This window comes from Panicum virgatum, chromosome 3N (assembly GCF_016808335.1).
Source record: "Panicum virgatum strain AP13 chromosome 3N, P.virgatum_v5, whole genome shotgun sequence".
Classification (NCBI taxonomy): domain Eukaryota; kingdom Viridiplantae; phylum Streptophyta; class Magnoliopsida; order Poales; family Poaceae; genus Panicum; species Panicum virgatum.
The window spans coordinates 21,050,276-21,065,197 of record NC_053147.1 but is presented as its reverse complement, the minus strand read 5'-3'; the positions used below and the strand labels follow the sequence as shown (position 1 = coordinate 21,065,197).

Below are 14,922 nucleotides of genomic sequence, written 5' to 3'. Positions count from 1 at the left end.
GAGTAAAACAAAATACATATTACCCAAGTTTTGTGAGCAAGACTGCAAGGGAGGGGGGAGACGCTTTCGCACAATATTGCAGTCTTCCTCTCAGAAGACTTGTCTGGGAGGGGGAGACGCAATCCAAAAAAAAACCCAAAGATCAAACAAACCATCACGAAGGATGGAACACATCCGTAGTCAAACCATCACAAAGGATGGAACACATTCGAAGTCAAACCATCACGAAGGATGGAACACATCCGTAGTCAAACCATCACAAAGGATGGAACACATTCGAAGTCAAACCATCACGAAGGATGGAACACATTCGAAATCAAGCCATCGCGAAGGATGAGATAAATATGCTGTATCGAAGAACAAATCCCATCACCTGCTAAGTCATCACAAAGGATGAGGCAAGCACAAATAAGTCTTTACAAGAACCAGCTGACAATCGCTTAATTATAAGCTTCGGCCATGCGATTGCAAAAACTCCACAACACTAGCACCAGGGTTAGCAAAACTAAACTGCTCCCAGTCCCAACCACTCGCAACAATATCACCGTCATGAATTCGCAGAGGACAGACAACCAAGGCAGGTCCGACAGAAACGATAGCCTAAACAAAGTAGCAGCAGCTTGTCACTTCCAAAAGTTTTTAGAAACATACTCTCTACCCCTTGGGACCCAATCTACACCTGAGTTTCTCCGTCGACAGAGTCCTTCGGTGGATTGGCTCCAGAACATCTGCCGACATCCTCAGGATGCAACCCCTCCTCCACGATGTCCTTAGCCGCTTCACGAGCCCGCTTTGCCTACAAAAATCGCAAAAACAATCATTAACATATCACTCTACAAGGAGTATATACTGCAAAAAAAAATAGCTTCTAGCCTCTGCTGAGCGGCTTCACGAACAATCTCCCGACCAGAAACCTTCCAAAATTTGCGAAGGAAATACTTCTTTACAGTCTGGATCTTCGCGATGTCTTCGACAAGATCCGAAGATTCCGGGAAGACATAGTCCCGAGCACTAATCCTCTCAAGCTCAGGGCAACCTTCGTGGGCAAGACTGGCCAAAACACTCTCGCAGGCAATGACTGCGGTGTTGTCCGACACTCGTCAAAATTTGGCCAAGATCTTCAAATTCACTCTGCAGCCAGTCAAGAAGCCCTGACGCGCCACCTTCGGAGTCTTCCGGGAAAGGCGAGGGCTCAGCACCAAAAGATGCCAAAGCCCTGCGGTATTCTTCGCGGATGGCCGTGCTCTTGCTCAAGATGTCTTGCGAAGCCGACTCCCACAGCGCGCGGTCCTCCTCAACCTCTTTCTCAAGATCAAAAATCTTGTCATTTTTCTTCTCGACATCGGCCTTGAGCTGGCGAACCTCTGTTTGAAGGTGGGTAACCTTCGCAGCATCCCTTTCTACCACACCTCGAAGGTTCTCAAGAACACCTTCGTCAAGGCTTATCCTCTCTTGCATCTTCGAAATGATCTCTTCCTGTTCTAGTACCTTTCCATTCAGAACCTCATTCTCAGACTTCAAAGTAAACCGAAGGTTTTCCGAAGTTTCTCTTTCAGACTTCAGAATGTGAATCTCTTCCATCAAGCGAGCCCTCTCAGTAGAATGGGACAGGAAATCATGCTCGTCCTTCCTTGCGCAGCCAGCAACGGCGCGGCTAGCAAGCAGAGCCTGAAACAAAAACCAGCCTCAAAACCAAGTTCACAAAATGAAAAACAACTCAATGTCAAATAGCACAAACCTTCGCGCACAACGACGCCGTGATACGACCAAGGCTGTTGGTCCCATAAACTCCCAAACTCTTCATAAATCCTGCACTCACCAAAGCACATGACAAAACCACACAACACGCAGGAACAAAAAAAAACAAGGCTAGAGTGACGTACCCCCAGCATCAAAATTCTCGACGTCCTCGGGATGAGCGGGCTGGCTCACAGACGCGACTCCAGCAGTCTCAGACTCCGAAGGTTCTAGCCCCAGCAAATCACCGAGCTCCTTCATCATGCTCACAACATCTACTACAAGGGAATACCGAAGATAAGGGCCAGAATCAGGCCTTTGGAAAGGAAGGTGTTTAGAGAACGAGAAGGTACCTAGATCAGAAAAACGATCTCTCACTTCAACCACATGGTCGTCACCCCCCGTCGTCCTTTGAACCTCACCACCTTTGCCGGTCCGCAAACCAACCGGATCTCTAGGGGCTACCACGAAATCACTCCTCCCATCAGCACCGTCGGCTACTCCAGTAGGAACCTCTTCCCCTCCCTCCCCTTCACCACCCTTCTCCGGGGATGAAGCCTTTTCAAGCAAACGCTGAGAGGGGTGCTCCACTCTTCTATGGGGCATAACATCCACCAGAACCGAAGGTGCGTCATCATCGCAATCCTCGTCCAGAAGGTTCACAACCCGAAGAGAAGGTTTGACCACCTTCTGCACCGCCGTCAAAACAGCACCTACAGTATCTGGCTCTACATGGAACGAACCAAATTGATCAAGATAAAGGTGAACCCTCTCACCAGTGCGTGAGCGCCAGGGAACGTTACTCTCTGTAGCGCGAAGCTCCCGCATAAAAGCTTCGCTACCCAAATTCTCTTTATCAATATGAAAAGAGTAACCGCAAGGAAAGATACCTTTCCCTCTAGACTCTCTCGCCGTGCCCGCCGCAGGCCTGTTCGTAGAGACACGCGAAGGTCTCTCAGTAGCCACCTTTGGTGCCTTCGAAGAATGAGCAGCAACGGGCTCGCCCTTCTTGGCCTTCTTGGTGATCGGACCTTCGGACGGCCTGGTAGAGGGAGAAGAGATGCCGGCCCCTCTCTTCCTCTCGCGAGGAGCTTCGCGGGGACCGTACACAACACCCATCTTAAGAAAACTACGGTTCACCCTAATCCTCTCGGAGCAAACAGCTTCAAACGAATCACACTCCTTCGCCAAATAAGGTCCGGCAATAACAACTGCCTCTTGCTCGGCCTCCTCGACGATCATATCGTCAGAAACACCTTCGGGCTTCCGCAAGGGAAAATCTGGGAAAGGAAGTTGGTCACTCAGACCAGCAACCCGAATCTTCGAAAAAGTCCCCGGTAACCAATCCCTTGTCAACGGCCAAACCTTCGCGGCAAGATATTCTTCAATTAGATCGCGACCGCTCAAGACGCGCGCTGCAGAAGTAAATGCAGAGCAACACTCCTTATAGCCAGCCGCCGTCCTCCGGAAGTCTGCCTTCGTAATGTGCCTGAACTCAGCAACCTTCGCGGCAAGGTGATAGGACACCCTCTCTGAAGGATCGGCACCAGGAAAACCAATCTTGGCATAAAACCAGTACTGCTCCCAATCATCTTCCCATTTGTTTTTCTGGCAAAAAGACAGCTCTATCCTTTCAATCCCTTGGGTCCTGTTAGTTCTTCGTGGATGGAACGAACAACACCCACTCTGAGCAGAAAACACCTGCGGATCCTCTTCAAAAGAAACCTTCCGCGTCTGAGGATGCATCTCGTAGAGTCTACAAAAAGCATCCACGCTAACTGGCCCCTCGAAGGTTTTAACTGCCCAGAAAAACTTCGATAACTGCACGATAGCGTTGGGGGTAAGGTGGTGCATCCGAAGCCCAAACCGGGCCAAGATCTTCGGAAAAATGGGGTCCAGCGGAAAACGAAGACCAGCAGCAAAGAAATCCCTAAACACCACGCACTCTCCATCGCGAGGGTCCGGTGTAACCTCTTCTCCAGGAGCACGACAAACTCCGGGACCAAAATAACCCTTCTGCTCATAACTCTCGACCAACTCCTGGGTCGCCCAAGACTGACCAAAAATAAGAGTAGGAGGGGGCTTCTCCCTTGATCCCATCAAATCCGAAGGATCAGCCTCTACGTTGGCCAAATCCTCCTCCCCCTCCGACAACTGCCTTCTCTCTTCCTCCGAAGGTTCTATATCCTCGGATCCAATGGGCCTGGCAGTAAGCTTCAACCGAGCCATTCCTAAACAAACTAAATACTCAGTATCGCAACAAGCAGAATCTCGAAGGTCCCAGCAAAAGGCGGAAACGACAACTTACAAAGGCTTAGCAGCAAACTCCTTCTCTCTCCACAAACGCTGCGAAGAATGGGTCGCAATGGGTCGCTTTCACGGCCCGAAGAATGGGGGCCAATCAAAAAGCGCCGTGTGTCAAAGTAGATAGGCGAGCGAAAGTTCGTAGAAAACTAAAGCGTGAAAGCGACACCTCCCCCCCGGCCCCTTTTATAGGGGGTAACTTCGCACTGTTCATTTAGCGGTAAAATTGAGAAGAAGTCAGAACGACCGCAAATCATAACGTGACACGTGTAACATAACACCTTCGGATATCGCCCACCTCCGGCCTTCGGGGGAGACGCTTTCGTATTAATGTCTTAACCGATCTTTGTCTTTTTCGAGGGTTCGGCCGGCCGGAGTCGGACCTCGCCCGCGAGGGGCTACTGTTGGGGATCGCCCCCCTCGCGAAGGTGGGATCACCCGAAGGTGTGCCGAAGGTCCACCAAACTCACGAAGCATCGGAGAGCTCGCCGAGACCCGGCGCCGAAGATGATGCCTTGACCTTCGGGTTGCCTCGGGCACCGCGAAGGTCCACCGAAGATCAGCGAAAATGACGAAGGTCGCCACTAAAGGACGCTTCGCACTACGGAGTCCGAAGGTCCCGGCGATCGCTCGGAGTCATGCGCGCAAAGATCATGACGGGAAGCTTCGGGAATGGACTATAACACAAAAGTGGCAAATCATGAAGGCAACTCCATACGAAGGCTGTCCAAGGTTACCACCGAAGGTACCCGAAGGGCAAGAAACACGTGATCCGAGTAGGAGTATTCAAGTCGGACTGTCCAACCTAGGGAAACTACCAAATACCCCTATTGTAATCTCCAAACCTTCTTGGGGCCTGGAGGGGCATTTCTGGAATGATGTAATAAGGTTGGGGGTATAAATACCCCCCCTACCCAACGTTGTACGGATGGGATGATGTTGCATGACCGTTAATGCAATAACTATCGCGTTATATCTCTCCGCCTGTTCTAACCTTCGCCAGCGATTTGTTTCCTTTGTTCGAGGATCGAACCTAAGACCCCAACAGGGGGGCTTGCTCGGCGGGGGGGGGGGGGGGGGGGCAGCTCGGCTCTGCTTGAGCCAGGGCGCCCTCCCTCCGGCAGCTAGTAGCGGGGTTTGATTTTTTTTCCTTGTCTTCTTTAAATCAGTCACAAAGTGGCCGGCCACAACAAATCCGGTTACAAAGGGAGTTAAATGAGTCAAATAATTAGAAAAAATGTTTTTATTGTTAAACTAATACTAACATCCAAACACCCCAAGTGTTAGTATTAATTCTGTGTTAATTCTGTGTTAGAAACCAACACTAACATCTAACAGTGTTAGTGTATCCAAACAGACCCATCATACGAGAAGAGTGGATAAGTGATTCTATAGCCAGCCCATCTGACTAGCCACCCATCGAACCGGCAACCTGCATGGGCGCTCCGATCCAGCCATCCCACCTCGGCCTTCGTGCCAGCATTCATTAATTGCACGCGGGCCGAGCGCAGGGATCTAGCGCAGCCAATGCAATCCCATCGGTCATGCACGTTGATGATTAGAAAATCAACGCATCCGTTTAAATGACGTTGATTAGCTCACGACGTGATTTGGGGATTCGGAATTCGCGTTTCAGGGTGCATGCAAAGAATTGATTTGTGTGTTGGTTGGTAATACTCCCTCCATTTTTTTTGCTTCATGTGTTGAAGCTTGCTGCAAGCTTTACAACCTATTTCTCCTTTCTCTCTCCACCTCAGCATTTATTGCATGCAGCCTGTTAGGGCACTCCCAATGGAGTATTAATGGTAGTTTCTATCTCTATTAAATAGCTTGTCAAATAAGTAAAATGGTGATGTGGCAGCCTAGTTAATGAGGAAAGAGATCACAAATCATAGAAATGGTTTCCTCATGGAGAAACCATGTCTACTCTTGACCCAATGCACAAGAAACCATGAATTTGCCATTGGGGAGAAACCACTAATTTTTATGGGGTTAATGTAACGCTCCCCATTGGTGGAATTGGGAGAGAGAAACAGAAAACAATTATTACTCGAAGGCACTACCACTGTGAAGAATGGTTTCTATAGATGATTTCTTTTGCTATGGAAACCGTGTTAGTTTCTACCATTGGGGCTGCCCTTATAATATTTGCTCTTATAATTTATGTGAAGTTGTACCATGGAACCAGTTACTACAATGATGAAACCTATTTATTGTGGATTAGTTATGATAATATGAATGAACTATATGTCAATATTCCGTCTATTTTTATTTACATATCAAATTTGGGTTGTCTTAAGTCAAACTTAATCAACTTTAACCAAATTTATAGAAAAAGTAATAACATTTACAATACCAAATTTGTTTCATTGTGCTTATGTTGGGTAGTATATTTGTTGCTATAATTTTGTATAGATTTTTATCAAAGTTAGCTAAGTTTGATTTAGGATAAATCTAATACGATATATAAATAAAAAACAGAGGAAGTAGTTAGAATAGGAGTTACCACATTTCCGTGTGGAGCGCTTCCGAGGAACCCAATGCATAATGAGACTAATTTTTCTTGAAATAGTTATGACAGTTTGAATGGATGAAGAGGATCACTAGGATATATAAGGGCTTACAACGATTTGTTGGCAAATTACTGTAATGAGAGGAGACAAATTTAATTTAGATTACGAATTTACGATGATCTGAATGGTTTTGGGATGAGATTAAAGAGCATCACTGGAATTCATATGCATGCATAGTGCACTATGCAATAGGAGGTGTCATAATTTACGACAACCTGTATTGACTATAATATAGAATTTGAGTTGCCGCAATCTGGCATTTTGATCTCTATGTTATTCAGATGATGAGACACAAATGCAATATTACCATATAATATACAGAAATGCTAGGGATAGGACGTCCGACGAATCAGACGCCCTTATCCACTCATGCATGCAGCTCGTTGGCCTCTCCTCCCCTCTAGCGTCCTCCTCCCTCACATCGGTGGCACCCTCACCAACCCCGGTGACCTCCTCGTTGCGTGGGTGCGGGCGGAACTCGTGCGGCCGGCAGGGCCGTACCGGCAAATCCAGAGGCCCTGTGTGAAACTATGAACTGGGGCTCTAGTGGCCTAGTAATAACTACTATAAAAATGACACATATGTTATAACATAGTACATGTAAACAAAATATTTCAAGAATTATCATACCTATTCATTATTCAACTCTTCGTAACATATTTTCTAGAAGACATGACTAACAATAGAAACAACAAAATTAATAGATGTATTTGGAACTAGTAATCATCGATATAAAAAACAACATTGGCCTTGTTTAGATGCATAAAAGTGGATCTTTAAAGCACTGTAATACTTTCATTTGTATTTGGTAATTATTGTCTCGCTATGAGTTAACTATGCTCAAAAGATTCGTCTCGCAAATTATAGACAAACTGTGTATTTAGTTATTTTGTTTAGCTACAATTAATACTTCATACATGAGTTCAAAGATTTGATGTGACGTGGAATCTTATAAAGTTTTAGAATTTTGAAGGGAACTAAACAAGACGATTGTGTGAGACTCAGAAATGGAGATTACCTTCGACAGCTTCAATCCAACTGCAGGGCGCCTTGCTTCTTGCCTTCTTGGCTTCTCATGTTCTTGGCTTCTCAATCTAAGTCCAATTGACGTAAGACAGTACTTTTTGCATTTTAACATTTTTTAATAAAAGATTTCCACCTTTGAACCTTGTGTAAAACAAATTATATTTTTGGACCCTAGGAGTCAGCGCTATGACTCACGACGCCGAGCTAATACTATTCGGCGCCATGAATCATGGCGCAGAGCTACTTTTCATTGCATCAGACATGGCGGTGATGTGACATTGATATGTACATTACCTCGGCGCCATAGATCTCAGCGCCGAGCTCAGCGCCGTAGATCTCAGCGCCGTGTTCAGATCCATGGATCTTAGAGTATAGATGGTACCCTACAAATTTTGGCATAGATACAAGAAAAAAAATTTCTAAGCTTTGTAAAAAACACGTCTGTGGCGCAGCTGGTTAAGGTACTCTCCTCTCCCCTGTCAGGGCTGGGTTTGATACCTAGTTTGAAGATGTTTTTTGCATCATTTTTAGATGATTTTTTCGTTTGCCGTGAAGCGTAAGGAAACCAGATAAAAATGCAAAACCAGAATTTGAACCTGGGTCCGCAAGGAGAAAACCAAAGAACTTTACCACTTGAGCTACAAAGGAAGTTGTGTATATTTTAGAGAGCAGTTTTACTTATATAATTATTAAGCCATTTTTTTCAGGCCAGATCGATTAAGACCCACTGCACCGAACTCCGAGGTAGTGCCACATCGGATCCACATCAGCTGCCACGCTAAATAGGGTCGCAAAGATCGGTGCCATGACTTATGACGCCGAGACGTGTTATCTTAGCGTCGTAGAACATGGCGCCAATCTCTAGAGTCCAAAAATGCAATTCGATTTTCAAAAAGATTAAAATGTGCAAATCTTTCACTGAAAAGGTTAAAATACAAAAAGTACGGGACGCAAGACGCATGCAGGCACTCGCACTTAGCAGACACACACAGGGGCACACAGCCACCACCAGGCCCGTTTTGAAATGCAGAGGCGGAGCGGCCAGGCGCAGGCGCCTGGGCGGCAGGGCCAGGCCACACGAGCGCCGAGCGGGAGGGTCAGGGGGATGCCTGGGCGGCGGCCGCTGCTGCCTGCTTTGCTATTCGCTGGATGTCTCGATCGCCTGGGCGGAAGTGCAGAGATCGCTCGATTGCGGTGACGACAGAAGCGGAAGCATCAGGATGGCTGGATTGAGTTACACAGTTTCCTCTTTGGTATATTTGGGGCCACAATTTGTATTGTATTTGACCAAAGTATAGCTAAAATAAAGTCTACTATATAAATTTAGCTAGTAAACTTATTGTATTTTGGGGCTCTTGAAATTTATGGGCCCTATGCGGTCGCACGGGCCTAAAAATGGGCCTCGCGGCCGGCATGGTGCTCGGGCGGAACTCCTCCAGGTGGCAGGTGCAGGGTGCAGGGTGCGGGTGGAGCTCGCCGACGGTGCAAGTGCAGGCAGAGCTCACCGGTGGGCTGGCCAGCTGCAGGCCGCCACTCCCCGCGGCTTCCGCCACGCCGGTCGATGGAGGAACTCCGGGCGACGTCCATGGCAGGTAGGTAGCTCCTGGAGGTTGAAGATGAGCGAAGGTTGTGGCGAGCACTGAGTGGTTATGTTGCAATATGTATGGTGTTGTAGTAGAGATTTTTGGAATGTTGCATGTGCTTCACGTAAATATTGCAAAAGCAGATCTAACGTTGCATTGTTGTATTTGTTGCAAGTGTTTTATCTGGATGTTGGAAGTGTTTAATCTAGATGTTGCACCTTCAATGAGAGATTTGAATGTCCCATGCAACATGAAACAGATGTTGCGGCGAGTTTTTTTTTCTCATCATCAACAAATGGCTAACAACTTTTTTCAATATTTTTTTGATGTTGCAAATGATGGTTTTTTATGTTGCAGATGTTTTTCTTTTATGTTGCGAGCGTTTGATGTTGCGCTGGACCGATAGAGGGTTCGATGAAAAAAAATTTCCATGAGACATCCGGGCGCTAACAAATCTGGATAATAGCAGTTCGGAGGAGCTAGATTGAGGCACGTTTTGCTGCATGCATTCGTCATCATCCTCAATTTTGTTGGGCTTCTTCGGATAGCCTCTTGATCAAACTGGTAGATAGTCCGGTGCTCTTGGGTTCTCTATAGAGTACTCCATGGTTTTAACCTCCAATCAATACAGTGTTCCGGCCAGGGCGCGCGAACGCACCTCGCCGCCGCCGCGCCGTGGGCACGTCCACGCCGCGACATCGCGGCCATGGCGCGCAGAGCCTTGGGGTTTTTCCCCAAGCACCTTGCGTGGGATTGACACACACACACCCTGGAACACACACGCATACGATGGAGCCACACCGGATCGGAGGAGCACCGCACCGGATCCAAGCCACTGATGGGCGGGGCCCGGTGGTCAAAGAGAAGGAGACGACGCCGACACGTGGGATCGAGCTGCAGCGTGAGGAGGCGGGAGAAGAAAAGAAAAAGAGAGAGAAAGATTTGCGCTGGATTTGGCCCAAACGACCCAGGAGCGGATCAAGCCCCAGGCTACTTTTAGCCTACTAACCCGTTAACGTTCTTCTTTTCCATTTTCTTTTTTTGAGCACTGACGCGTGGGTCCCACCAGTCGGTGAGACCCAGCTGCTGACACGCAGGTCCGGCTGACCCGCGACCATGGACCCGTTGACCGGTTGGAGATCTCCTAGATTTTGAATAGCTAGCTTATCTTACAATTAATTAACCAAATAAGATGCAATCATCTTAGATTTCTAGCCGGCGTTCATTAATTACACGTCACTCGAGCGCAGGATCCAGCGTTGCAGATGCAGCCCATCAATCATGGCATGTTTGGTTTGTGCTAGGACTCCTAGCGCTAGAAGAGAATCTTGTATGTATGTAGTACTAAATAAAGTCTATTTACAAAATCTTTTCACGGATGTGTGTAACTTTGCACGACGAATCTAATAATATTAATTAATTCATGATTAACTATAGTAATCCTCTAATCATGCAGTCAAATATCTTATTAGATTCGTCTCGCGAGTTAGCGTAGGGGTTGTGGAGTTAGTTTTATAAGAGCAAGTACAACAAGGGGTTTATAGCCCTTTGTTTGCTTACATGGGAGAGAGAGAAAACCAAAAAATTGGAGAAGAGGCTCTTATGTAAAAGACACCTCTTTACATGCTCCTAGGCAGTGAGAGTAAATGAAATGGAGAGTAAAAGAAAGAGAAAGTAATTATGGACCCATTGGAAGAGACAACCTATTGTATGAGACATTTTATAGGTGTCTCTTATAAACTTAACTTAAGAGACAATAACGAAGTCTATTATTGACATGCTCTAAACTAACTTTATTTAATAACTCTAATTAGCTGTTAAACTTGTGATAAATTTTAGCGTAGCACAAACCAAACAAGTCCCATGCACCCTGATTCCAACCAGCGTTCATTAATTGCACGTGACAGGCTCCTCTCTCCCGCCGAACCCTCTCTCTCAGTCTCTTTTACCTAGGTCGCCCGTCCTCCGTTCTGGTCATCGGTGGCCGGATCCGCCTGCTCCTCTATTTGTTCGGACGGATGCTTTGCCGTTGGGATTTGAGCTGGTCGTACTTTTTGGTGGATGCTTTGCCACCTCTCTTGGTTTGGGCGGACACTTTGCCGCCGTGGTTCTTCTTCATCTCTAGCAGATGCTTTGCCGCTGGGGATCTCGGTGCTGCGACGAAGGCTGTGCAACCATAGTGTTTTGCATTTCTTTTTGTAGGTTCGGGTGTAGCTATGATGTGGGTTCCTTTGGTTTGTGGGCTGAGCGCGTTGTTCTCCCCGTGTTGCTTGTTATTGTATGTGTTGTCGTTGTGTCTCGTTTGTGTGTGTTTTTTCAGCGTTTCTCTATTTTCATTCCTTTGTGCTCTTGTGTTGGTCAAACTCGGTTTGGCCGCATCAAAATTATGTCTGTAATTACTTTTTTTTAATGAAAAATGTGTTTAAGCACGGTCGCAAAAAAAAATTAATTGCACGTGACCCCGAGCGCAGGATCTTGTGTTGCCCATGCAACCCCATTAACCATGCACGTTGATTCCAGATCTTCTACACAGAACTCGAGTGTTTTAGAACTCCTCATAACTCAGGTGATTTGATTTTCCAAAATGCACATTTGTCCGTGAAAAAAATCAAGTGCGAATCCGGATGTAGCACTGGATTTACACACCCTCAAATTAAAGCCCAGTTTGGTTTCCATAAGTCAGATGACTTATTAAGTCATGTGACTGATAACCAATGACTTATTAAGTCATGTCTGTTTGGTTGTAGATGACTTATAAACAGGAAAAGGTGTGAGCCCCATACTAAAAGGGTTGACTTATAAGTTTTAAGTAGGGGTGAATCAACTTATGGCTTATAAGTTGGAGTGACTTATAAGTTGGGAGTGTTTGGCAAAATAAGTCATTTTTTTCACTTTTTGACTTATAAATAGATGACTTATTTAGAACCAAACAGAACATAAAGTCTCACATATGGCCTTGTACCAACAGAGTCAAATTGTTGTAATGCTGTAGCCGTACTATCTCAGAACAATTCTATTGGCACCAGATTAATCCCATACGTCATGTTGCAGGCTCGTATAAGAACCCGACCAGCCGGCATCTTGAGGTACAAGATTCAAATCTTATTTGTCTACAAATCAAAGTACTTTTAACAAAATCTCTGCACAAAGCATTATACGGTCAAATCATTATACCAAATTTTGAAGAAAAAAATGGACATTTCTCAATCCAAATATAGGTTGTATATATATATAAAATATAATATATAAGCAGTATTCTGTAAGTTGCTGGCATAAGGGTATCCATTGATTGCATAATGGTAAGCAATTGTTGGCCACCAGAGATTTATAAAATCTCATTTTAAAGAAATCTATCTATTGCATATTGTTTCGTGACGTTACATTCCATCGTCTAAAAAGAAAATGTGATAGCTGTTTAAACCCGTTCTCGTAGTACCACGACTGCGCGAGGGAAGCGAGGGAAACAATATACGTACTCCCTTCGTCCCATGAAAATTGCAATTCTTGATTTTTTTAGATATATTAGTGGCGGTGTGAAAGACTCTCATGCTCTTATTTATTTGCTACATATGGTTAGTTTTGGCATGCATTCAAATCTGACCACTTAATTAGACAGATAATTGAGATCCAATCTATAGAATTACAGTCTTGTAGCATTTTTTCAAATGCAGAATTGCACTTTTTATTGGGACGGAGGGAGTAGACGGTACATGATGCCAAGCTCAGATGTACTGGAGCTTTACAAACCAAACATTGGAAAATCTAAACCGAAAACAGACAAATAAATGAGACACGCTTATTCTTAGAAAAAAAATGAGACACGCTTCTTGAGCTCAAACTAGAGTATCAGACCTCGTCCCTGCACCAGCCGTTCTTTCTTGGATGAGATCATCAATCAGGCGGCGCAGGTCGCCGTGCGAGTACCCACCTTCCGCCATGGCCGCGTGAGCCTTCGCGGAGAGCTCCTTGACCCTGCTCCTCGCGGCGTCCCCTGCCCCTTCGGGCTCCATAAACCTGGCCACCGCTCGTGCCACTGCCTCGCTCGGGATCAGCTCGTGCTCTTCGTACCTCGTGCTCCTCACCCCGGCACCCTCCGGCCACAGACGTTCGCCAATCTTCAGCACCTCCGTCACAAACCTCTCAGTGATGAACTGCTCGAACACCATCGGCCACGTCAACACCGGCACGCCGGCCACGACGGTCTCCAGGACCGAGTTCCACCCGCAGTGGGTCACGAACGCCCCCACCGCCGGGTGTGCAAGGATAGCCGTCTGTGGGGCCCACCTTGTGACGACCATCCCTCTGTCCCCGACGCGCTCCTTCCATCCCTCCGGCAGCACCAAAGCCTCCGACCTGACCACCCACAGGAACGGCTTCCCGGAGGCTTCTAACCCGAGGGCGAGCTCGCGGAGCTGAGGATTAGATACGTGACTCAAGCTGCCGAAGCACAAGTATACAACCGACCGGGCTGGCTTCCTATCCAGCCAGTCGATGCACCTTGAGCCGTCGTCGCCGGCGGCCAGCTGCGATGGTGGCGGCAGTGACACGGGCCCGACGAAGTAGGCGCGTTTCATGTGGTGCACGTACATGTCGCAATACCTGTCCTCCAGATCGAAGAAAGTGTTCACGACGAGTCCGAAGCAGCTACTGTGTGCTGAACCTAATTGGGCTCCCTTGGCGCGTACAACGTCTGGTTGCTGGCTCCTCGCATCCGCAGGCAGCTCGGTAACTGGGATCCGTATGTTCGGTCCCAGAAACTCTGGAAGAGTCACCACCCCGCCAGCAGCCTTCGTCGTGTCAGCACCCATCATAGTGTACAGGGCCAGCATCGGGAACGCCCCCATGACGTGGAATGTGACGCACGGCACGCCGACACTTGCGGCGATGTCGGCGTTCCAGTAGAAGAGTATGTCGGAGACGACCGCATTGGGCGAGCAATCCCTGATGAGGCCCTCGTGCCCCGGCCGCATCAGCCGCTCGTCGCCGCCGGCGGCGTCGATGCGCCATCCGTCCGCAGGCCCGACGGTGGAGTGGTTCTCCACCCCCGGTGGGAGGCCATCCACGGATGGGAACGGGTACGTCTTGATCTGGACCGCGGCGTGGTGGCCGGGGCCGCGCCGGGCAAGCGCCGATCGGAGGACCGGGACGTTCGCCGGGGTGACGGCTACAGTGGCCTCGACGACGCCCGGACGGGCCGCGGCGAGGTGGAAGGCGAGGTCAGCGAAGGGTCCGATGTGGCTCGTGGCGAAGAAGGGGATGAGAAGGATGCGGAGTTTCTCGCGCTGCGGCGAAGGGGAAGCCATGATCCCCGGCAATTCTTGCTGGTTGGAATCGTTTGGTGCTTTGGGCTTGGCTGGGGGAGCCGGATTGGAGCAATCATCTTACTTCTCATGGCAGATATAAAAACGGGGTGTCTAGGGCTTGTCCCCCACCAAACTAGATTTGAGTTGCGCACTCTCGTTTGTTTTTTAAATTTAAGTCACTTGTTCCGTCATATCGCATGTTTAAATATTAATTAGGAGTATTAAATATAGACTTATTATCAAACCAATTTCATAAATCGCGATTTAATCACGAGACGAATCTATTAAGACTAATTAGTTCATGGTTTGACCACCAATTACTACAGTAATCATCTGCTGATTGTACATTAATTATATTTAATAGATTCGTCTAGAGATAAATTTGCAACTTATGCA

General features: G+C 47.3%; 1 protein-coding gene across 1 annotated transcript; it reads right to left on the bottom strand.

Annotated features, from left to right (window-relative positions):
- Positions 1-12,863: 12,863 nt before the first annotated feature.
- On the bottom strand, positions 12,864-14,575 carry LOC120665023 (UDP-glycosyltransferase 73C4-like). Its single transcript, XM_039944438.1, has one exon. The coding sequence runs from the start codon at positions 14,524-14,526 to the stop codon at positions 13,057-13,059; it is 1,470 nt and encodes a 489-aa protein (XP_039800372.1). The 5' UTR covers positions 14,527-14,575; the 3' UTR covers positions 12,864-13,056.
- Positions 14,576-14,922: the final 347 nt, after the last annotated feature.